The following is a 23,442-nucleotide window of genomic DNA, read 5'->3' as shown; positions in this document are numbered from 1 at the left end:
AAATATCACCAAAAGTTGGTTCTTTGAGAAGATCAACAAGATTGCAAGCCCCTAGCTAGACTGACAAAATCAAAAAGAGAGAAGACCCATATAAACAAAATAATGAATGAAAAAGGTGACATAACTGCAGATCCTGAAGAAATTAAAAAAATTATAAGAGGATACTATGAACAACTGTATGGCAACAAACTGGAGAATGTAGAGGAAATGGACAATTTCCTGGAAACATATGAACAACCTAGACTGACCAGAGAAGAAATAGAAGACCTCAACCAACCCATCACAAGCAAAGAGATCCAATCAGTCATCAAAAATCTTCCCACAAATAAATGCCCAGGACCAGATGGCTTCACAGGGGAATTCTACCAAACTTTCCAGAAAGAACTGACACCAATCTTACTCAAACTCTTTCAAAACATTGAAGAAAATGGAACACTACCTAACTCATTTTATGAAGCTAACATCAATCTAATACCAAAACCAGGCAAAGATGTTACAAAAAAGGAAAACTACCAGCCAATCTCCCTAATGAATATAGATGCAAAAATCCTCAACAAAATACTTGCAAATCGAATCCAAAGACACATTAAAAAAATCATACACCATGACCAAGTGGGGTTCATTCCAGGCATGCAAGGATGGTTCAACATAAGAAAATCAATCAATGTATTATAACACATTAACAAGTCAAAAGGGAAAAATCAATTGATCATCTCTCAATAGATGCTGAAAAAGCATTTGACAAAATCCAACATCCGTTTTTGATAAAAACACTTCAAAAGGTAGGAATTGAGGGAAACTTCCTCAACATGATAAAGAGCATATATGAAAAACCCACAGCCAGTATAGTACTCAATGGTGAGAGACTCAAAGCCTTCCCTCTAAGATCAGGAACAAGACAAGGATGCCCGCTGTCACCACTGTTATTCAACATTGTGCTGGAAGTGCTAGCCAGGGCAATCCGGCAAGACAAAGAAATAAAAGGCATCCAAATTGGAAAAGAAGAAGTAAAACTGTCATTGTTTGCAGATGATATGATCTTATATCTAGAAAACCCTGAGAAATCGACGATACAGCTACTAGAGCTAATAAACAAATTTAGCAAAGTAGCGGGATACAAGGTTAATGCACATAAGTCAGTAATGTTTCTATATGCTAGAAATGAACAAACTGAAGAGACACTCAAGAAAAAGATACCATTTTCAATAGCAACTAAAAAAATCAAGTACTTAGGAATCAACTTAACCAAAGATGTAAAAGACCTATACAAAGAAAACTACATAACTCTACTAAAAGAAATAGAAGGGGACCTTAAAAGATGGAAAAATATTCCATGTTCATGGATAGGAAGACTAAATGTCATTAAGATGTCAATTCTACCCAAACTCATCTACAGATTCAATGCAATCCCAATCAAAATTCCAACAACCTACTTTGCAGACTTGGAAAAGCTAGTTATTAAATTTATTTGGAAAGGGAAGATGCCTCGAATTGCTAAAGACACTCTAAAAAAAGAAAAACGAAGTGAGAGGACTTACACTCCCTGACTTTGAAGCTTATTATAAAGCCACAGTTGCCAAAACAGCATGGTACTGGCACAAAGATAGACATATAGATCAATGGAATCGAATTGAGAATTCGGAGATAGACCCTCAGATCTATGGCCGACTGATCTTTGATAAGGCCCCCAAAGTCACTGAACTGAGTCATAATGGTCTTTTCAACAAATGGGGCTGGGAGAGTTGGATATCCATATCCAAAAGAATGAAAGAGGACCTCTACCTCACCCCCTACACAAAAATTAACTCAAAATGGACCAAAGATCTCAATATAAAAGAATGTACCATAAAACTCCTAGAAGATAATGTAGGAAAACATCTTCAAGACCTTGTATTAGGCGGCCACTTCCTAGACTTTACACCCAAAGCACAAGCAACAAAAGAGAAAATAGATAAATGGGAACTCCTCAAGCTTAGAAGTTTCTGCACCTCAAAGGAATTTCTCAAAAAGGTAAAGAGGCAGCCAACTCAATGGGAAAAAATTTTTGGAAACCATGTATCTGACAAAAGACTGATATCTTGCATATATAAAGAAATCCTACAACTCAATGACAATAGTACAGTCGGCCCAATTATAAAATGGGCAAAAGCTATGAAAAGACAGTTCTCTGAAGAGGAAATACAAATGGCCAAGAAACACATGAAAAAATGTTCAGCTTCACTAGCTATTAGAGAGATGCAAATTAAGACCACAATGAGATACCATCTAATACCGGTTAGAATGGCTGCCATTAAACAAACAGGAAACTACAAATGCTGGAGGGGATGTGGAGAAATTGGGACTCTTATTCACTGTTGGTGGGACTGTATAATGGTTCAGCCACTCTGGAAGTCAGTCTGGCAGTTCCTTAGAAAACTAGATATAGAGTTACCATTCGATCCAGCGATTGCCCTTCTCGGTATATACCCGGAAGATCGGAAAGCAGTGACACGAACAGATATCTGCATGCCAATGTTCATAGCAGCATTATTCACAATTGCCAAAAGATGGAAACAACCCAAATGTCCTTCAACAGATGAGTGGATAAATAAAATGTGGTATATACACACGATGGAATACTACGCAGCAGTAAGAAGGAATGATCTCGTGAAATATATGACAACATGGATGAACCTTGAAGACATAATGCTAAGCGAAATAAGCCAGGCACAAAAAGAGAAATATTATATGCTACCACTAATGTGAACTTTGAAAAAAGTAAAACAAATGGCTTATAATGTAGAATGTAGGGGAACTAGCAATAGAGAGCAATTAAGGAAGGGGGAACAATAATCCAAGAAGAACAGATAAGCTATTTAACGTTCTGGGGATGCCCAGGAATGACTATGGTCTGTTAATTTCTGATGGATATAGTAGGAGCAAGTTCACAGAAATGTTGCTATATTAGGTAACTTTCTTGGGGTAAAGTAGGAACATGTTGGAAGTTAAGCAGTTATCTTAGGTTAGTTGTCTTTTTCTTACTCCCTTGTTATGGTCTCTTTGAAATGTTCTTTTACTGTATGTTTGTTTTCTTTTTAACTTTTTTTTTCATACAGTTGATTTAAAAAAGAAGGGAAAGTTGAAAAAAAAAAAAAAAAAACAAGGAAAAAAAAAAAGATGTAGTGCCCCCTTGAGGAGCCTGTGGAGAATGCAGGGGTATTCGCCTACCCCACCTCCATGGTTGCTAACATGACCACAGACATAGGGGACTGGTGGTTTGATTCAGCTCTCTACCACAGGTTTTACCATTGGGAAGACGGTTGCTGCAAAGGAGAGGCTAGGCCTCCCTATGGTTGTGCCTAAGAGCCTCCTCCCGAATGCCTCTTTGTTGCTCAGATGTGGCCCTGTCTCTCTAGCTAAGCCAACTTGAAAGGTGAAATCACTGCCCTCCCCCCTACGTGGGATCAGACACCCAGGGGAGTGAATCTCCCTGGCAACGTGGAATATGACTCCTGGGGAGGAATGTAGACCCGGCATCGTGGGACGGAGAACATCTTCTTGACCAAAAGGGGGATGTGAAAGGAAATGAAATAAGCTTCAGTGGCAGAGAGAATCCAAAAGGAGCCGAGAGGTCACTCTGGTGGGCACTCTTATGCACACTTTAGACAACCCTTTTTAGGTTCTAAAGAATTGGGGTAGCTGGTGGTGGATACCTGAAACTATCAAACTACAACCCAGAACCCATGAATCTCGAAGACAGTTGTATAAAAATGTAGCTTATGAGGGGTGACAAGGGGATTGGGAAAGCCATAAGGACCACACTCCACTTTGTCTAGTTTATGGATGGATGAGAAGAAAAATAGGGGAAGGAAACAAACAGACAAAGGTACCCAGTGTTCTTTTTTACTTCAATTGCTCTTTTTCACTCTAATTATTATTCTTGTTATTCTGGTGTGTGTGCTAATGAAGGTGTCAGGGATTGATTTGGGTGATGAATGTACAACTATGTAATGGTACTGTGAACAATCGAAAGTACGATTTGTTTTGTATGAGTGTGTGGTATACGAATATATCTCAATAAAATGAAGATTAAAAAAAAAAAAAAAAAAGACATAATGCTGAGCAAAGTAAGCCAGGCACAAAAAGAGAGATATTGTATGTTACCACTAATGTGAATTCTGTGAAAAATGTACAATGTTTTATACTGTAGAATGTAGGGGACCTAGAGATACCAATTAGTGGAGGGGGAATGATAATCTAATAAGAACAGATAAACTATGGAGGGTAATCTCAATGTTATGGGAATGCTCAGGAATGATTATGGTTTGTAAACTTTCTTGGATATAGTAAGATCATGTTGGAAGCAATAGTTATTTTAGGTTTTTTTTTTCTCTTATTCCATTGTTTTCTTAGGGGTTGTTAATTTTCTTGGGGTATGGAAGGAACATGTTGGAAGCAATGTAGTTATTTTAGATTATTTGTTTTTCTTACTCCTCTGTTTGGACATGGTTTATTAATTTTCTTGGGGTATGGTAGGAACATATTGGAAGCAAAGTAGTTATTTTAGGTTATTTGTTTTCCTTAATCCATTGCTTTGTTTGAAATGTTGTGGGGTTTTTTTGGTTGTTGTTTGCCTGTTTGTTTTTAATTTTTTGATAAACAAAGTTAAAAAATTGAAAAAAAATCAGTAGAAAAATGGGAGTAAAAACTAAATGACAAATAGGGTGGGATGGGGGGATGGTTTGGGTATTCTCTTTTCACTTTTATTTTTTATTCTTATTCTGATTCTTTCTGATGTAAGGAAAATGTTCAGAAATAGATTGTGGTGATGAACGCATAACTATATGATCATACTGTGAACAGTTGATTGTATACCATGGATGACTGTATGGTTTGTGAATATATTTCAATAAAACTGAATTTAAAAAAAAATAAAAATAAAAATAAAAATAATGGGTTGATGAGGAAATCTTGAGGGCACTATATTGAGTGAAGTAAGACAGACACATGAGGACAAATATTGCAGGGTCTCACGGATATGAACTAATTATAATATGTGAACTCATAGACATGAAATACAAGTTACCAGGATATAGAATGAGTCTAAAGAATGGGGAGCGGTTGCTTATCATGAGCAGAATGTTCAACTAGGCTGAACTTAAAAACATTTGGAAATGGACAGAGGTGACGGTAGCACGTTATTTTAATAACTAACAGTGCTGAATGGTGTGTGAATGTGGTGGAAAGGGTAAGCTCAGAGTCACGTATGTCACCAGGAAAGTTGGAAGTTAAAAGATGGGAATGTACAAAACAGTGAATCTTGTGGTGGACAATGTCCATGATTAACTGTACAAATATGAGATATCTCTCCCATGAACTAAACAAATGTATGACAGTATAACTAGAATAGAGGGACATACAGGGAAAAAAAAATACCTAGAGCATTTTTTGGTGGTCATCTATCTCTGCACAATGCTGGAACTAAATCTGCCTTCCCTTTCACTAAGCTAGGACTGGTTGCCCTGAATGAATTATAAAGATTGTTGAACTATGTATGAATTTGAGGATGTGTTCTTGTGACTATTACAAACTTGTTAGTAGTATTTTAACGTTTTTCATCAACAGTAACAAATGTCCTATACCAAATCAATAATGGGGGGGGGTGGTTAGTGATATGGGAAGATTTGAGTTTCCTTTTTTTGTCTTTCTTCTCTGGAATAATAAAAATGTTTTAAAAATCGAGAAAAAAATTAATTGTGGTGATAGATGCACAGCTGTATGATGAGACCGTGGGCAATTGATTGTACACTTTGGATCTTTGGATCACTGTATGGTATTTGATCAATCTCAATAAAAAAAAAAAGATCCTCGTGATGATAGCTGTGTGATGGTGCTGTGAATAATTTGATTGTACACTGTGGATGTTTGTAGGGTATGTGAATGTATCTCAATACAACCATATTTAAAAAAAAAAAGATATGGATTAAACAGAGTGATATAATTAAGTTTACTGGACATATAAATAGTCCTCAGAAGAGCATTTTTTTGGTGGGCATCTACCTCTGCACAATGCTGGAACTAAATATGCCCTCACTTTCACTAAGCTAGGACTGGTTGTCCTGAATGAATTATAAAGATTGTTGAACTATGTATGAATTTGAGGATGTGTTCTTTTGAGTATTAAGAAATATTTATGATTATTATGATTTATGATTAATACTTAATATCAAAAAACATATAGAATGTTTTTTAGAAAATGGCACAAAATGAAGAATCCATAAACAATTTACATATTTGTGTAAAGAATTTAAACTTTTATATGGAAGAGTCATATCAGTAGAGAACATTGATAATGCATATCACAAACCAATAATTAATACCCATATGTATAAAATTTAATAAAAAGATAAAGTCCTAGATATATGAGCACAGCCTAGAGAAGAAATATAAATGGTTAAATGAATTTATGAAAAGATGCTCAAATTTACAAATTATTAGGAAAAGAAAAATTAAAACAAAAATGAAACAGCATTTTCAGATTTGGAAGAATTTTAAGGATTGATAATTTCTAGTGTTGATGAGTATAATAATCTGCCAAGTCGCATAGACTTCTGTGAAAGTGTAAATTGTACAACTATTTAGAGGGTAACTTGACACATATCAAAACATAAAATGACTGAATCATTATCACCTCTCCCTTCTAAATTCTTTCTAGATCCTTCCTAATCTCACAAAAAATAGTGCAAGTATAAAAACAAGTACAAGAATATTCACTACAGCACAATTGTAATAGCAAAATATAGGATTCTGTAGTTGTTCAAGAATAAGTGAATGGATAAAGACATTTTTGTTTATCTGTACATTAGAAGAGACGAAGCCATTAAAAAAAAAAAAAAGGCAGATCAATGTGTACTAACTCAGAAGTATGTTAATGACACATTTAGAGGAAAAAAAGCTATTTGGAGAATTTTATATACATTTCTCCATTTTTCTAAAATAATTTTAAAAGTTTATATAAATATGATTATATAAACTTAGGAAAAAGCCTGTAAAAATGAGCATCAAATTAGTAAGATGCTACTTCTGGAAGTTAGATAGGAAAATGAGACTATCACACTTATTTTTTGTTTTAATATTTGTTCAAGGAGAAATATTTTACTTTTGTAATTTCAATAGATAATTATGGTATTTAAAAATTTCCCAAAACAACACTTCACATAAAAGGAAAAACCAAACCCCAGCAAATAGCTCCAGGCAATCTGTCTCTAACACAGATTTTCAAATTTGCTTTCTTCTACACTCTTCTCCCATGTTTCATCACACCTTCGATCTATAGTATCCCTAAACCTCATCCATTTCCCAATCAATCCTACTCCATCATTTGAATTCATACTCACACTCTCTTTGAATGTTTTATTCCCATGTAAGATTTAATACTTCAAAGGCAGTGATTGTCTTTTATATCTATATATCTCACAGTGTCCTATGGGAAGTTCAATTTAATTAATGTAAAATTATTCACATGTTGTATTGAATATATTTTCAAAATCTATATTAGTTGATATTTTCTATTTTTAACGGATGCTCTAAGAAGGCAGGACACAACTTCTAAAAGAACATTTTGGTTATTTTTCCTTCCTCCACAGTCAACATCCCATCTGGACTGCTATTTAGCCAGCAAACACCCAAAACAGAAAGGAGTAAAAAGCTCTTCCTCCTCTTTGAAGATTGTGGGATGTGGAGTCAGAAAAACGTGGCTCCAAGTATGATTACTGCATGCTAGCACTGGTAAGAACCTAAGCTCTCTGATTTTGTAAAGACAATACCTACCAGTGAGACATGTAACTAAATATGACAACATAAAAGTTCTCTCCCTCCCCTTTCCTTCTCTTCCTTTACCAGATTTTCCCTATGCAACTCCAATGTGTTTTGAAAGCCTTACCCCACATCAACCCTTAAGATTTCTAGGTGAGCTGACATGTACATTTGTATCAAGCGGTTCGTTCCTACTAATTCTACACCCTTTTTTTCAGTTCTGAGTTCTTTGCAATGACATTCACTGTTTCTGACTGTGCTTACAAGACCCTGATGTCAGGCACCAATGGAGTGGAAAAGTTCCTCAAAGAATTAGAAAAATGTTTTCCCCCATTCTATCAAGCAAGATGCTTCTGGCTTTCTTCTCCTTTTTGTGGGATTTATCCTTAAACCAGTTCCCTGAATCTGGCAAAAATAATAACAGCTCCAGGCTTCACATCCACATTTTAGCGCACTGAGGTAAACAGCATCTCCTCCACTGGTTCTCATCTTAAGTAAACCTTTTTCCCAGAAATCCTCAGAAAAACTCCCCTGGAATCTCACTGGCCCAAGTATGGAAAATAATCAATTCATAAATCAAGTCCTGGCAAAATTAATGCCATGCCAATTGATGTAGGAATTTCTAAGGGAATAGGATTATATAGATTAATCAAATCCACTGAGGTTGGGGCCAGCTATTCCTGAACCACATGGGTTAAGGTGGGGTTGGGTAGACAGTTGAAAGATAACTTAAGTACTGCTAGGGTAGATTAAAAGGAGGTTAGATGGGAAACCAACAACATCCCCTATAACCATTATTTAGAATTTATTAATTAAACATAAAGTCAGTGCAGTCTGTTCTCAAATTGTCTCAAACTATGACCCCATGGCAGTGATGATATACACCGACTATAGTGTATTTCTGAAGATGTCTGCTTTCAAAGTATGAGAAGAGCTCCAGTTCTTCCAAGAATTTCTCTAGATTTGTGATTTTGAAATACAAGATACCAAAGGGAATTTAGCCTTTTTCAAAAATCCCCAAAAAGGAGTTTGTGTATTTGAAACATTTTTGTCAGTTAAGAAAACACACAAATGAAAAACAGAGTATTCTGAGCTTTTAAAAATTCTGATAATGTTCTCTCTCCATAGATTTCAGTTTAAAACTCACAAGTCATATAGAGGAAAAACCCATGATTATTTCCATAGTAAAAGAAATACCTCCTTAATCTGAACACAACATTCCCATAAAAACTGCTTAAGCCACTTGGCAGGTAAATTCACTACCCCTCCCCCTACGTGGGACATTAACTCCAAGGGGCATAATTCTCCCTGGCAATGTGGGACATGACCCCCGGGGATTATCCTGAACCCGGTATCATGGGACTGAAAGTCTTCTTGACCGAAAGGGGGAAGAGAAATGAAAGTTTCAGTGGCTGAGAGATTTCAAATGGAGTTGAGAGGTCATTCTGGAGGCTATTCTTTGTGTTATATATTCCTTTCTAGTTTTTAGTGTACTGGAAAAGCTAGAAGGAAATACCTGAAATTGTTGAACTGCAACCCAGAAGCCTTGGTTTTTGAAGATGATTGTATAACTATATAGCTTACACGGTGTAACTGTGTAATTGTGAAAACCTTGTGGCTTACACTCCATCTATCCAGTTTAAAGACAAACAAGTAGAAAAACAGGAACAAAAATTAAATAGAGGGAGTGTGATGTTTTGGGTGTTCAGTTGCATTTTCATTTTTTTTTTTTTGGAGTAATGAAAATGTTCAAAAATTGATCATAGTTCTCTAACTCTAAAAATTACTGTCAAGTTAGTTGTAAGCAGTAAGCAGGCCATTAGTCTTCTTTTTTTTTTTTTTTTTTTTTCACCAACCTATGCTATATTTCCAACCAAATCATGGGTATGCCTGATTAAACCAAGTTCACATTCCTGAATCACTTACACCAGCTTGGAAACTGTAAATGTTATTATAGCCTCCTGCCTCCTTCCCACATAATTGAAGTTTGAGTGACTTCCATGGGAGTTAGCATCTGGAACATGAATTTACTGACCCATTATACTTTCTTCCTCTTCCTATTCCATACACCCAGTATGTCTGAGGACTCAGGTAATTTTAATGATATGCCCTACATATTAAGTGACCAAGGATGGCATACTACGGCAGAATGATGACAAAATATTCAGAGTAAGAGATTCAGACATTCAGGTGTTAGTTCTACATGAGTTTATACTTGTAAAGGGCATCTGTTGTCTGTCCATGTCATTTGAACTCTCTCTCCCAAATTCCAGTGGCACCTCTCTTGCCTCCCAAGTTGACTAGTCAAAGAACCACAACTCCCTCAACACAAGACTAGACCACAGCTGTTCCCAAGAAAACTAGCTTGGCTATTCAGTGTCCATTTGAGAAACTGACAAGGACACTGGGTGAGAAATTGTCTCACTCCTCATGCTGATACCCAGTGTGGACACTTTTAGAACACGTATACATGCCTGAGAATAAGAGGTCATTACAGAGGAAAGCAAAGGCCAAAGTTAGATGCCTGAACTCAATTTCATGCCCATGAACTTTTACTCGAGCCTATAAAAACCCTGAATTTCTAAACTTTGAATAACTGAATTTTGTTTTCACTTGAACATGTTGTTACATTTTAAAATCACAGAACAAAGAGTACATGGAAGAAATCATGCCTCCTGCAGCAACAAAGGTGGTCATAAATGTCTTCAAATATATAATAAAACTTTCCATTTTATATGTCTACTATTTATGCAGAAAAAAAAGTATCTTGATTTTTTTTGCACGTTTTTCATTAAAAAACTGGAAGGGGAAAGCAAGTTATTGTGAGGATTAAATGAGCTAATGTAAGTATTTAGAGTAAGGCCTGACAGTAAGAAAAAAAAAGTAAGTGTTAGCTTTTCAAAATAAGATTAACAGGATAGTATGCTCCCTAACACTCAAAATACAAAGCTTAACTTAACATCTAAGTGACTGAACACTTCAGGAAAGCCTTCTATTTAATGAGGAAGTCTAAAGGCAAAGTGAACATTTAAAATCCACAGTGGAGGAGGCGGGGCAAGATGGCAGACTGGTGAGCTGTATGTTTTAGTTACTCCTCCAGGAAAGTAGATAGAAAGCCAGGAACTGCGTGGACTGGACACCACAGAGCAATCTGACTTTGGGCATACTTCATACAACACTCATGAAAACGTGGAACTGCTGAGATCAGCGAAATCTGTAAGTATTTGCGGCCAGGGGACCCGCGCCCCTCCCTGCCAGGCTCTGTCCCAGGGGAGGAGGGGCTGTCAGCTCCGGGAAGGAGAAGGGAGAACTGCAGTGGCAGCCCTTATCGGAAACTCATTCTACTGATTCAAACTCCAACCATAGATAGACTGAGACCAGACACCAGAGAATCTGAGAGCAGCCAGCCCAGCAGAGAGGAGACAGGCATAGAAAAAAAACAACACAAAAAACTCCAAAATAAAAGCGGAGGATTTTTGGAGTTCTGGTGAACATAGAAAGGGGAAGGGCCCTGAGGCGCATATGCAAATCCTAAAGAAAAGCTGATCTCTCTGCCCTGTGGACCTTTCCTTAATGGCCCTGGTTGCTTTGTCTCTTAGCATTTCAATAACCCATTAGATCTCTGAGGAGGGCCCGTTTTTTTTTTTTTTGTTTGTTTGTTTGTTTGTTTTTAATCCTTTTTTTTTTCTAAAACAATTACTCTAAGAAGCTCAATACAGAAAGCTTCAAAGACTTGCTATTTGGGCAGGTCAAGTCAAGAGCAGAACTAGGAGAGCTCTGAGACAAAACACAATAATCCAGTGGCTGAGAAAATTCACTAAACACCACAACTTCCCAAGAAAAGGGGGGTGTCCGCTCACAGCCATCATCCTGGTGGACAGGAAACACTCCTGCCCATCGCCAGCCCCATAGCCCAGAACTGCCCCAGACAACCCAGTGTGACGGAAGTGCTTCAAATAACAGGCACACACCACAAAACTGGGCGTGGACATTAGCCTTCCCTGCAACCTCAGCTGATTGTCCCAGACTTGGGAAGGTAGAGCAGTGTGAATTAACAAAGCCTCATTCAGCCATCATTTGAGCAGACTGGGAGCCTCCCTACACAGCCCAGCAGCCCAGAACTGCCCTGGGGGGATGGCACTCACCTGTGACATAGCACAGTCATCCCTCAACAGAGGACCCAGGGTGCACGGCCTGGAAGAGGGGCCCACTTGCAAGTCTCAGGAGCCATACGCCAATACCAAGGACTTGTGGGTCAGTGGCAGAGACAAACTGTGGCAGGACTGAACTGAAGGATTAGACTATGGCAGCAGCTTTAAAACTATAGGATCACCAGGGAGATTTGATTGTTAGAGCCACCCCCCCCTCCCTGACTGCCCAGAAACACGCCCCATATACAGGGCAGGCAACACCAACTATACACGCAAGCTTGGTACACCAATTGGACCCCACAAGACTCACTCCCCCACTCACCAAAAAGGCTAAGCAGGGCAGAACTGGCTTGTGGAGAACAGGTGGCTCGTGGACGCCACCTGCTGGTTAGTTAGAGAAAGTGTACTCCACGAAGCTGCAGATCTGATAAATTAGAGATAAGGACTTCAATTGGTCTACAAATCCTAAAAGAACCCTATCAAGTTCAGCAAATGCCACGAGGCCAAAAACAACAGAAAATTATAAAGCATATGAAAAAACCAGATGATATGGATAACCCAAGCCCAAGCACCCAAATCAAAAGAACAGAAGAGACACAGCACCTAGAGCAACTACTCAAAGAACTAAAGATGAACAATGAGACCATAGTACGGGAGATAAAGGAAATCAAGAAGACCCTAGAAGAGCATAAAGAAGACATTGCAAGACTAAATAAAAAAATGGATGACCTTATGGAAATTAAAGAAACTGTTGACCAAATTAAAAAGATTCTGGACACTCATAGTACAAGACTAGAGGAAGGTGAACAATGAATCAGTGACCTTGAAGATGACAGAATGGAAAATGAAAGCATAAAAGAAAGAATGGGGAAAAAAATTGAAAAAATCGAAATGGACCTCAGGGATATGATAGATTATATGAAACGTCCAAATATAAGACTCATTGGTGTCCCAGAAGGGGAAGAAAAGGGTAAAGGTCTAGGAAGAGTATTCAAAGAAATTGTTGGGGAAAACTTCCCAAATCTTCTAAACAACATAAATACACAAATTATAAATGCTCAGCAAACTCCAAATAGAATAAATCCAAATAAACCCACTCCGAGACATATACTGATCACACTATCAAACACAGAAGAGAAGGAGCAAGTTCTGAAAGCAGCAAGAGAAAAGCAATTCACCACATACAAAGGAAACAGCATAAGACTAAGTAGTGACTACTCAGCAGCCACCATGGAGGCAAGAAGGCAGTGGCACGATATATTTAAAATTCTGAGTAAGAAAAATTTCCAGCCAAGAATACTTTATCCAGCAAAGCTCTCCTTCAAATTTGAGGGAGAGCTTAAATTTTTCACAGACAAACAAATGCTGAGAGAATTTGCTAACAAGAGACCTGCCCTACTGGTGATACTAAAGGGAGCCCTACAGACAGAGAAACAAAGAAAGGACAGAGAGACTTGGAGAAAGGTTCAGTACTAAAGAGATTCGGTATGCGTGCAATAAAGGATATTAATAGACAGAGGGGAAAAATATGACACACATAAACCAAAGGATAAGATGGCTGATTCAAGAAATGCCTTCACGGTTATAACGTTGAATGTAAATGGATTAAACTCCCCAATTAAAAGATATAGATTCACAGAATGGATCAAAAAAAAATGAACCATCAATATGTTGCATACAAGAGACTCATCTTAGACACAGGGACACAAAGAAACTGAAAGTGAAAGGATGGAAAAAAATATTTCATGCAAGCTACAGCCAAAAGAAAGCAGGTGTAGCAATATTAATCTCAGATAAAATAGACTTCAAATGCAGGGATGTTTTGAGAGACAAAGAAGGCCACTACGTACTAATAAAAGGGGCAATTCAGCAAGAAGAAATAACAATCGTAAATGTCTATGCACCCAACCAAGGTGCCACAAAATACATGAGAGAAACACTGGCAAAACTAAAGGAAGCAATTGATGTTTCCACAATAATTGTGGGAGACTTCAACACATCACTCTCTCCTATAGATAGATCAACCAGACAGAAGACCAATAAGGAAATTGAAAACCTAAACAATCTGATAAATTAATTAGATTTAACAGACATATACAGGACATTACATCCCAAATCACCAGGATACACATACTTTTTTAGTGCTCACGGAACTTTCTCCAGAATAGATCATATGCTGGGACATAAAACAAGCCTCAATAAATTTAAAAAGATTGAAATTATTCAAAGCACATTCTCTGACCACAATGGAATACAATTAGAAGTCAATAACCATCAGAGACTTAGAAAATTCACAAATACCTGGAGGTTAAACAACACACTCCTAAACAATCAGTGGGTTAAAGAAGAAATAGCAAGAGAAATTGCTAAATATATAGAGACGAATGAAAATGAGAACACAACATACCAAAACCTATGGGATGCAGCAAAAGCAGTGCTAAGGGGGAAATTTATAGCACTAAACGCATATATTAAAAAGGAAGAAAGAGCCAAAATCAAAGAACTAATGGATCAACTGAAGAAGCTAGAAAATGAACAGCAAATCAATCCTAAACCAAATACAAGAAAAGAAATAACAAGGATTAAAGCAGAAATAAATGACATAGAGAACAAAAAAACAATAGAAAGGATAAATATCACCAAAAGTTGGTTCTTTGAGAAGATCAACAAGATTGACAAGCCCCTAGCTAGACTGACAAAATCAAAAAGAGAGAAGACCCATATAAACAAAATAATGAATGAAAAAGGTGACATAACTGCAGATCCTGAAGAAATTAAAAAAATTATAAGAGGATACTATGAACAACTGTATGGCAACAAACTGGAGAATGTAGAGGAAATGGACAATTTCCTGGAAACATATGAACAACCTAGACTGACCAGAGAAGAAATAGAAGACCTCAACCAACCCATCACAAGCAAAGAGATCCAATCAGTCATCAAAAATCTTCCCACAAATAAATGCCCAGGGCCAGATGGCTTCACAGGGGAATTCTACCAAACTTTCCAGAAAGAACTGACACCAATCTTACTCAAACTCTTTCAAAACATTGAAGAAAATGGAACACTACCTAACTCATTTTATGAAGCTAACATCAATCTAATACCAAAACCAGGCAAAGATGTTACAAAAAAGGAAAACTACCAGCCAATCTCCCTAATGAATATAGATGCAAAAATCCTCAACAAAATACTTGCAAATCGAATCCAAAGACACATTAAAAAAATCATACACCATGACCAAGTGGGGTTTATTCCAGGCATGCAAGGATGGTTCAACATAAGAAAATCAATCAATGTATTACAACACATTAACAAGTCAAAAGGGAAAAATCAATTGATCATCTCAATAGATGCTGAAAAAGCATTTGACAAAATCCAACATCCCTTTTTGATAAAAACACTTCAAAAGGTAGGAATTGAAGGAAACTTCCTCAACATGATAAAGAGCATATATGAAAAACCCACAGCCAGCATAGTACTCAATGGTGAGAGACTGAAAGCCTTCCCTCTAAGATCAGGAACAAGACGAGGATGCCCGCTATCACCACTGTTATTCAACATTGTGCTGGAAGTGCTAGCCAGGGCAATCCGGCAAGACAAAGAAATAAAAGGCATCCAAATTGGAAAAGAAGAAGTAAAACTGTCATTGTTTGCAGATGATATGATCTTATATCTAGAAAACCCTGAGAAATCAACGATACAGCTACTAGAGCTAATAAACAAATTTAGCAGAGTAGCGGGATACAAGGTTAATGCACATAAGTCAGTAATGTTTCTATATGCTAGAAATGAACAAACTGAAGAGACACTCAAGAAAAAGATACCATTTTCAATAGCAACTAAAAAAATCAAGTACCTAGGAATCAACTTAACCAAAGATGTAAAAGACCTATACAAAGAAAACTACATAACTCTACTAAAAGAAATAGAAGGGGACCTTAAAAGATGGAAAAATATTCCATGTTCATGGATAGGAAGACTAAATGTCATTAAGATGTCAATTCTACCCAAACTCATCTACAGATTCAATGCAATCCCAATCAAAGTTCCAACAACCTACTTTGCAGACTTGGAAAAGCTAGTTATCAAATTTATTTGGAAAGGGAAGATGCCTCGAATTGCTAAAGACACTCTAAAACAGAAAAACGAAGTGGGAGGACTTACACTCCCTGACTTTGAAGCTTATTATAAAGCCACAGTTGCCAAAACAGCATGGTACTGGCACAAAGATAGACATATAGATCAATGGAATCGAATTGAGAATTCGGAGACAGACCCTCAGATCTATGGCCGACTGATCTTTGATAAGGCCCCCAAAGTCACTGAACTGAGTCATAATGGTCTTTTCAACAAATGGGGCTGGGAGAGTTGGATATCCATATCCAAAAGAATGAAAGAGGACCCCTACCTCACCCCCTACACAAAAATTAACTCAAAATGGACCAAAGATCTCAATATAAAAGAAAGTACCATAAAACTCCTAGAAGATAATGTAGGAAAACATCTTCAAGACCTTGTATTAGGCGGCCACTTCCTAGACTTTACACCCAAAGCACAAGCAACAAAAGAGAAAATAGATAAATGGGAACTCCTCAAGCTTAGAAGTTTCTGTACCTCAAAGGAATTTCTCAAAAAGGTAAAGAGGCAGCCAACTCAATGGGAAAAAATTTTTGGAAACCATGTATCTGACAAAAGACTGATATCTTGCATATATAAAGAAATCCTACAACTCAATGGCAATAGTACAGTCAGCCCAATTATAAAATGGGCAAAAGATATGAAAAGACAGTTCTCTGAAGAGGAAATACATATGGCCAAAAAACACATGAAAAAATGTTCAGCTTCACTAGCTATTAGAGAGATGCTAATTAAGACCACAATGAGATACCATCTAACACCGGTTAGAATGGCTGCCATTAAACAAACAGGAAACTACAAATGCTGGAGGGGATGTGGAGAAATTGGAACTCTTATTCACTGTTGGTGGGACTGTATAATGGTTCAGCCACTCTGGAAGTCAGTCTGGCAGTTCCTTAGAAAACTAGATATAGAGCTACCATTCGATCCAGCGATTGCACTTCTCGGTATATACCCGGAAGATCGGAAAGCAGTGACACGAACAGATATCTGCACGCCAATGTTCATAGCAGCATTATTCACAATTGCCAAAAGATGGAAACAACCCAAATGTCCTTCAACAGATGAGTGGATAAATAAAATGTGGTATATACACACGATGGAATACTACGCGGCAGTAAGAAGGAACAATCTCGTGAAACATATGACAACATGGATGAACCTTGAGGACATAATGCTGAGCGAAATAAGCCAGGCACAAAAAGAGAAATATTATATGCTACCACTAATGTGAACTTTGAAAAATGTAAAACAAATGGCTTATAATGTAGAATGTAGGGGAACTAGCAATAGAGAGCAATTAAGGAAGGGGGAACAATAATCCAAGAACAGATAAGCTATTTAACGTTCTGGGGATGCCCAGGAATGACTATGGTCTGTGAATTTCTGATGGATATAGTAGGAGCAAGTTCACAGAAATGTTGCTATATTAGGTAACTTTCTTGGGGTAAAGTAGGAACATGTTGGAAGTTAAGCAGATATCTTAGGTTAGTTGTCTTTTTCTTACTCCCTTGTTATGGTCTCTTTGAAATGTTCTTTTATTGTATGTTTGTTTTCTTTTTAACTTTTTTTTCATACAGTTGATTTAAAAAAGAAGGGAAAGTTAAAAAAAAAAAAAAAAACAAGGAAAAAAAAAAGATGTAGTGCCCCCTTGAGGAGCCTGTGGAGAATGCAGGGGTATTCGCCTACCCCACCTCCATGGTTGCTAACATGACCACAGACATAGGGGACTGGTGGTTTGATGAGTTGAGCCCTCTACCATAGGTTTTACCCTTGGTAAGACGGTTGCTGCAAAGGAGAGGCTAGGCCTCCCTATGGTTGTGCCTAAGAGCCTCCTCCCGAATGCCTGTTTGTTGCTCAGATGTGGCCCTGTCTCTCTAGCTAAGCCAACTTGAAAGGTGAAATCACTGCCCTCCCCCCTACGTGGGATCAGACACCCAGGGGAGTGAATCTCCCTGGCAACGTGGAATATGACTCCTGGGGAGGAATGTAGACCCGGCATCGTGGGACGGAGAACATCTTCTTGACCAAAAGGGGGATGTGAAAGGAAATGAAATAAGCTTCAGTGGCAGAGAGAATCCAAAAGGAGCCGAGAGGTCACTCTGGTGGGCACTCTTACGCACACTTTAGACAACCCTTTTTAGGTTCTAAAGAATTGGGGTAGCTGGTGGTGGATACCTGAAACTATCAAACTACAACCCAGAACCCATGAACCTTGAAGACAGTTGTATAAAAATGTAGCTTATGAGGGGTGACAAGTGGATTGGGAGAGCCATAAGGACCACACTCCACTTCATCTAGTTTATGGATGGATGAGTAGAAAAATAGGGGAAGGAAACAAACAGACAAAGGTACCCAGTGTTCTTTTTTACTTCAATTGCTCTTTTTCACTCTAATTATTATTCTTGTTATTCTGGTGTGTGTGCTAATGAAGGTGTCAGGGATTGATTTGGGTGATGAATGTACAACTATGTAATGGTACTGTGAACAATCGAAAGTACGATTTGTTTTGTATGACTGCGTGGTATATGAATATATCTCAATAAAATGAAGATTTAAAAAAAAAAAAAAAAAAAAAAAAAGACATAATGCTGAGCAAAATAAGCCAGGCACAAAAAGAGAGATATTGTATGTTACCACTAATATGAATTCTGTGAAAAATGTACAATGTTTTATACTGTAGAATGTAGGGGACCTAGAGATACCAATTAGTGGAGGGGGAATGATAATCTAATAAGAACAGATAAACTATGGAGGGTAATCTCAATGTTATGGGAATGCTCAGGAATGATTATAGTTTGTAAACTTTCTTGGATATAGTAAGATCATGTTGGAAGCATTAGAGTTATTTTAGATTTTTTTTTTCTCTTATTCCTTTGTTTTCTTAGGGGTTGTTAATTTTATTGGGGTATGGTAGGAACATGTTGGAAGCAATGTAATTATTTTAGATTATTTGTTTTTCTTACTGCTCTGTTTGGACATGGTTTATTAATTTTCTTGGGGTATGGTAGGAACATATTGGAAGCAAAGTAGTTATTTTAGGTTATTTGTTTTCCTTAATCCATTGCTTTGTTTGAAATGTTGTGGGGTTTTTTTGGTTGTTGTTTGCCTGTTTGTTTTTAATTTTTTGATAAACAAAGTTAAAAAATTGAAAAAAAATCAGTAGAAAAAATGGGAGTAAAAACTAAATGACAAATAGGGTGGGATGGGGGGATGGTTTGGGTATTCTCTTTTCACTTTTATTTTTTATTCTTATTCTGATTCTTTCTGATGTAAGGAAAATGTTCAGAAATAGATTGTGGTGATGAACGCATAACTATATGATCATACTGTGAACAGTTGATTGTATACCATGGATGACTGTATGGTTTATGAATGTATTTCAATAAAACTGAATTAAAAAAAAAAAATCCACAGTGGAACCTAGTACCATGCTTTAAACACTTACTAATATAGTTTGTCTTTTACAAAAATGAGGTGGCTTCTTAGGAAAACCAAATTGGATCAAATATGCATCATCACAGTTCTGACCAATGAAACAAAAGTCTAAGAAGAAAAAGGTGTATCTGACACATGGCAGGAACTAAAATACTTAAATGAAATTTGCATTTTTTACTTGTAATTCTGGGAGCTCATAAGGTGACATTTTCATAATTACAAAAAGAATGACTATATCTCATCTCCCAGCGATGCATCCTAATTAGTCTGAGGCACCTTAATAATCCTAACTCAAAGATCAAACTCAGAATACTGCATATACTACAGTGGCTAAATGCATGGGCTTACAGCTAGACAGCCAGGGTTGAATCCTGGCTCCATCAGTTGCTACCATTGTAATCCTGGGCAAGTTACTGGCCTCCCTGGAATTCAGATTTCTCATGGGTGTCACATAAGTATGAAATAAGTTAGTACACAGAAGCACACAAGTGCCTGCTAAATACAAATAAGGGCTCAATGTAATTTTCAGTTATTATTATTATTTCAGGAAAACATCTTTAATATAACCTACCAGTTTTATACAATTGGTTATCTTTTAAAATAGCGTTCTTGGCAATTCCTCCAAACTTAGGAATTCTTCAGAGTTTAACAACTTGAAAAATACCTTAGATATTACAACTGGTTTAGTTTGGTTTAAGGCAATGCCAAGGTCAGAACCCAGGTTTTGTAATACCGTTTAAGTGTTTTTTCCCACTTCTACTAGACTGCATGGATTAGGCTTTATTTTTGCAACAGGTGAAATAAAACAACTCATTGTGAATGCACGGAAAAATTTCCTAAATGCTCTTAAGAGTATGAAGGCAGTGAAGTTAGATTTTTAAGTACCCCTCAAGAATGAAGATCCTGTGTCCTTCTTTTCTGGCCAATATATATAGATTAAATGTATAACTGTGTACCAAGATTTGGTAAAGAGTACTATTGGAAATACGACTGTATGAAAACAAAAAGTGGTCAAACATTCAAATACTCCCAAATGTTTAGACATCCAACCTTATAAAGACCAAAATTACAGGCATAATTAAAAAAACTGAAACACAAAAATTCTTTCACAGACTCTGTTTACTTGTGTGGTGCTGTTTCTGCTAAACAGCTTATTGCTACTTGAGAGGGACTGAGAAATAAAATATGGAAACTAGCTGTAAGAGTGTTATATTTTTAAGTCTACTTAAAAAGTAAACAGAAAACAGAGAACAAATCTGAAGTAAGAAAATAAACCTGTCACTAGAAGAGTCAAACATGTTGTCATGAATAAAAACTTACCCAAAACACCAACATAATTCCATGATATATCATCAGTTCTTACATTAAAAATAAAAAATAAGCTTTTAATATAATTGACCTGGCCAGCTGTTTTGGCTAAAATATGGAGAAAAATGGCAAATTCCTAAAAAAGCATTCTTTTATGTCCACTAACACATACACACAAGCTTGCAACCAACAAAAAAGAAATACAATAGAAAAGTGTCAATCTTTACCAATTTATTTTATACAAAACAGTAGCAATGTAGAATATGGGAATTATCTGCCGTTGCCACACACCCAAGTTGTGAACATTCCAAGCCAATGTATAGTTTTGAGAAGGCTAAACAATAGCATCAACCATGCTACTGAACATAGGATTATTCTAAAAGATTAAAAATTAGATAGCAATGTCTTCTTAATATTGCTCTCATCATTGAAGACTGAAAAAAAATAAAAAGTGACTTAATAAGTTTTTTTAAAAAAAAAAGGGATAGGTAGGAGGGAGAAACCCAGAGGCTGCTACAACACTGCCATACAGTCAAATCATCATATTTCAATATTTGCATACTTGATAGCAGCATTATTTTTACTGAACCGTGTGTAACTACATGTAGAAACACATCAAAGCAAAATATCATGGCAGTTATCAATCAAGATCCAAAAGAAAAGAAAACTAACAAAAAAAAATAACCCTAGGATGAACACACTATAAGTAGATGAACATTTATGGAGAATGAATCAATTATCTACATTCGTGGACTGTTCCATTCTGCCCTAATAAAAGTGTCAACTCAATTGTCAACTGTGCATTTTTGGAGGATGTGAGTTTTTCCAGTTCTTATTATACTGCATGCTTGAAACAAAGAGGGTCATATTAAATCTTTCTACACAATGAACTTTAAGTAGACAGCTGAAAATAAATTTACTACTTGTAAACACACACAAAAAAAATACAAGATTTTTTTTTATCTTTAAACAATCAGTGCTTCCAAAAGCGCATTATCTTCGATATCGACCTCTCTCCCCTCGGTCTCTGTCCCGATCACATAATCGCTCTCTTTCTCTTTCTCTATCACGTCCTCTATCTCGCTCTCTATCTCTTCTGTTATCTCTGGGGCGGTCTCGCTCTCGCTCCCGATCTCTTTCACGAGGTCTACTTCTCCGGCCACTGACTACTGCTTGTGTGCGACGAAGGAAATCATCCACCCTCATATCATAATCATGCTAGAAAAAGGAAGAAATGGGTCAAGTATGTCAAAATCTCAAATGGAATTTACAAGTCCCAATCTTGTAGTTATTTGGTAGAGAGGAAGAATCTAGAAAAATGCAGCTATTAATTCATAAAATGTAATTTTGAGTGTTTAGGAAAAGCATTTTGATCAGACACTTGTAATGAAATTACTCAAATCTCATTAAAAATCACTTCTATATGGTTTCTACAATGAATTTTCAATCCAGTCGCTTTAAATAAGATTTAGGTTAAAGTAATCACCCAGTGATGACCATGAACCATCATGTGTACATTCTGAATGACTAATGTTTTTCTAAAATAGCTAACCCTTACTCTGTTTTCCTCCTTCAATCCTGCAAACTAATCTGAATCAACTCTACTCTCTTAAAATGAAATTTGGAATTTCTATGTTCCAGATTTTCTCTGAGGCCAAATTGTTGTTCATGTTTAACAAACATTTATGAAATTTGATAAAATAGTAAGAAAATATGTACCTCACTTAGTAAGACTGTGAAGTTTATTCCACAGAAAGCTAATGTTGCACGAAAGGCTGAGGAGGATTAGGAAAGGTAAGATGAGCAACCATGTGAGATGCTAGGGCAGTTGTCACTGTGGCTTCTTCAAAGCTTGACCCCCTGCTATAGTTTAAACTTTCTGCCCTTAGGTCTCAGTGTGCCTTTACTTACTCCACTTGTTTCCTTTCATAAGATAGCTTATGTGTATATAACATAAGCTTCAAAAAGCAATTACCCGCTATCTTTTTATATGAAACAAATATAAGAATTTTATATAAGCATAGTATATATTAACCAAAAAATTACAAGTCCTGTGAAACACAACTTGTCAAAAAGGACAAGCATACATCAATAAAAGAATACTAGAGATTTCCTATTTTGAAAATCATCTAATCATTTATAATAAAGGCATTTTTAAAAACACTACAGCCCATCTAGTCAACTAAGCTTTCACTGAACACAGGCTGTATAACTGTTCTTGTGTGACTAACTGGAATAAACTACTAATTTTAAAGTCTATTAATTTTTAGTCAGGAGTCTCAAATTGCTTTACTAAAAGTTAACAGTCCTATTATAATTTGATTTTGAAACTTTATTATTTTTATGAGATAAGGAAATATGCAACAATACATAAAGAATATAAAAGCATCTCAAAGATAAGCTAGGGAACTATTGCTCTCACTGGCCTTTTCAAATATATATATTTTCATCTTAGCAGGAACATAAAAGGATGTTTACTTGGCCCAAAACAAACGCATCATCTCAAGCAAGGAAAAAAAGTCCCAACTTGTATATCCTACTTTACCAAACTACCATTCTAAAGCCAAACTTATATGCAAATGGCTTATGCTGCTAGCAAGTGCTAGGAGAC

General features: G+C 36.6%; 2 protein-coding genes across 5 annotated transcripts in view; one reads left to right on the top strand and one right to left on the bottom strand.

Moving 5' to 3' along the window:
* Positions 1-23,442, top strand: part of LOC119530298 (UDP-glucuronosyltransferase 2A3-like) — a 352,297-nt gene that overhangs the window by 80,985 nt on the left and 247,870 nt on the right. The gene's annotated exons all lie outside the window — the stretch shown is intronic.
* Positions 21,043-23,442, bottom strand: part of YTHDC1 (YTH domain containing 1) — a 40,146-nt gene continuing 37,746 nt past the window's right edge. For all 4 annotated transcript variants that reach the window (XM_037829913.1, XM_037829914.1, XM_037829915.1 and 1 more), the window contains one exon: positions 21,043-22,049. In XM_037829913.1, the coding sequence (XP_037685841.1) occupies positions 21,825-22,049 (225 nt within the window). In that variant the 3' untranslated portion in view covers positions 21,043-21,824. The remainder of the gene's footprint in view (positions 22,050-23,442) is intronic.

The sequence above is a fragment of the Choloepus didactylus genome, chromosome 3 (genome assembly GCF_015220235.1).
Source record: "Choloepus didactylus isolate mChoDid1 chromosome 3, mChoDid1.pri, whole genome shotgun sequence".
Taxonomy (NCBI): Eukaryota; Metazoa; Chordata; class Mammalia; order Pilosa; family Megalonychidae; genus Choloepus; species Choloepus didactylus.
Note: the sequence above shows the minus strand (reverse complement) of the source record. Positions and strands in the feature narration are given on the sequence as shown.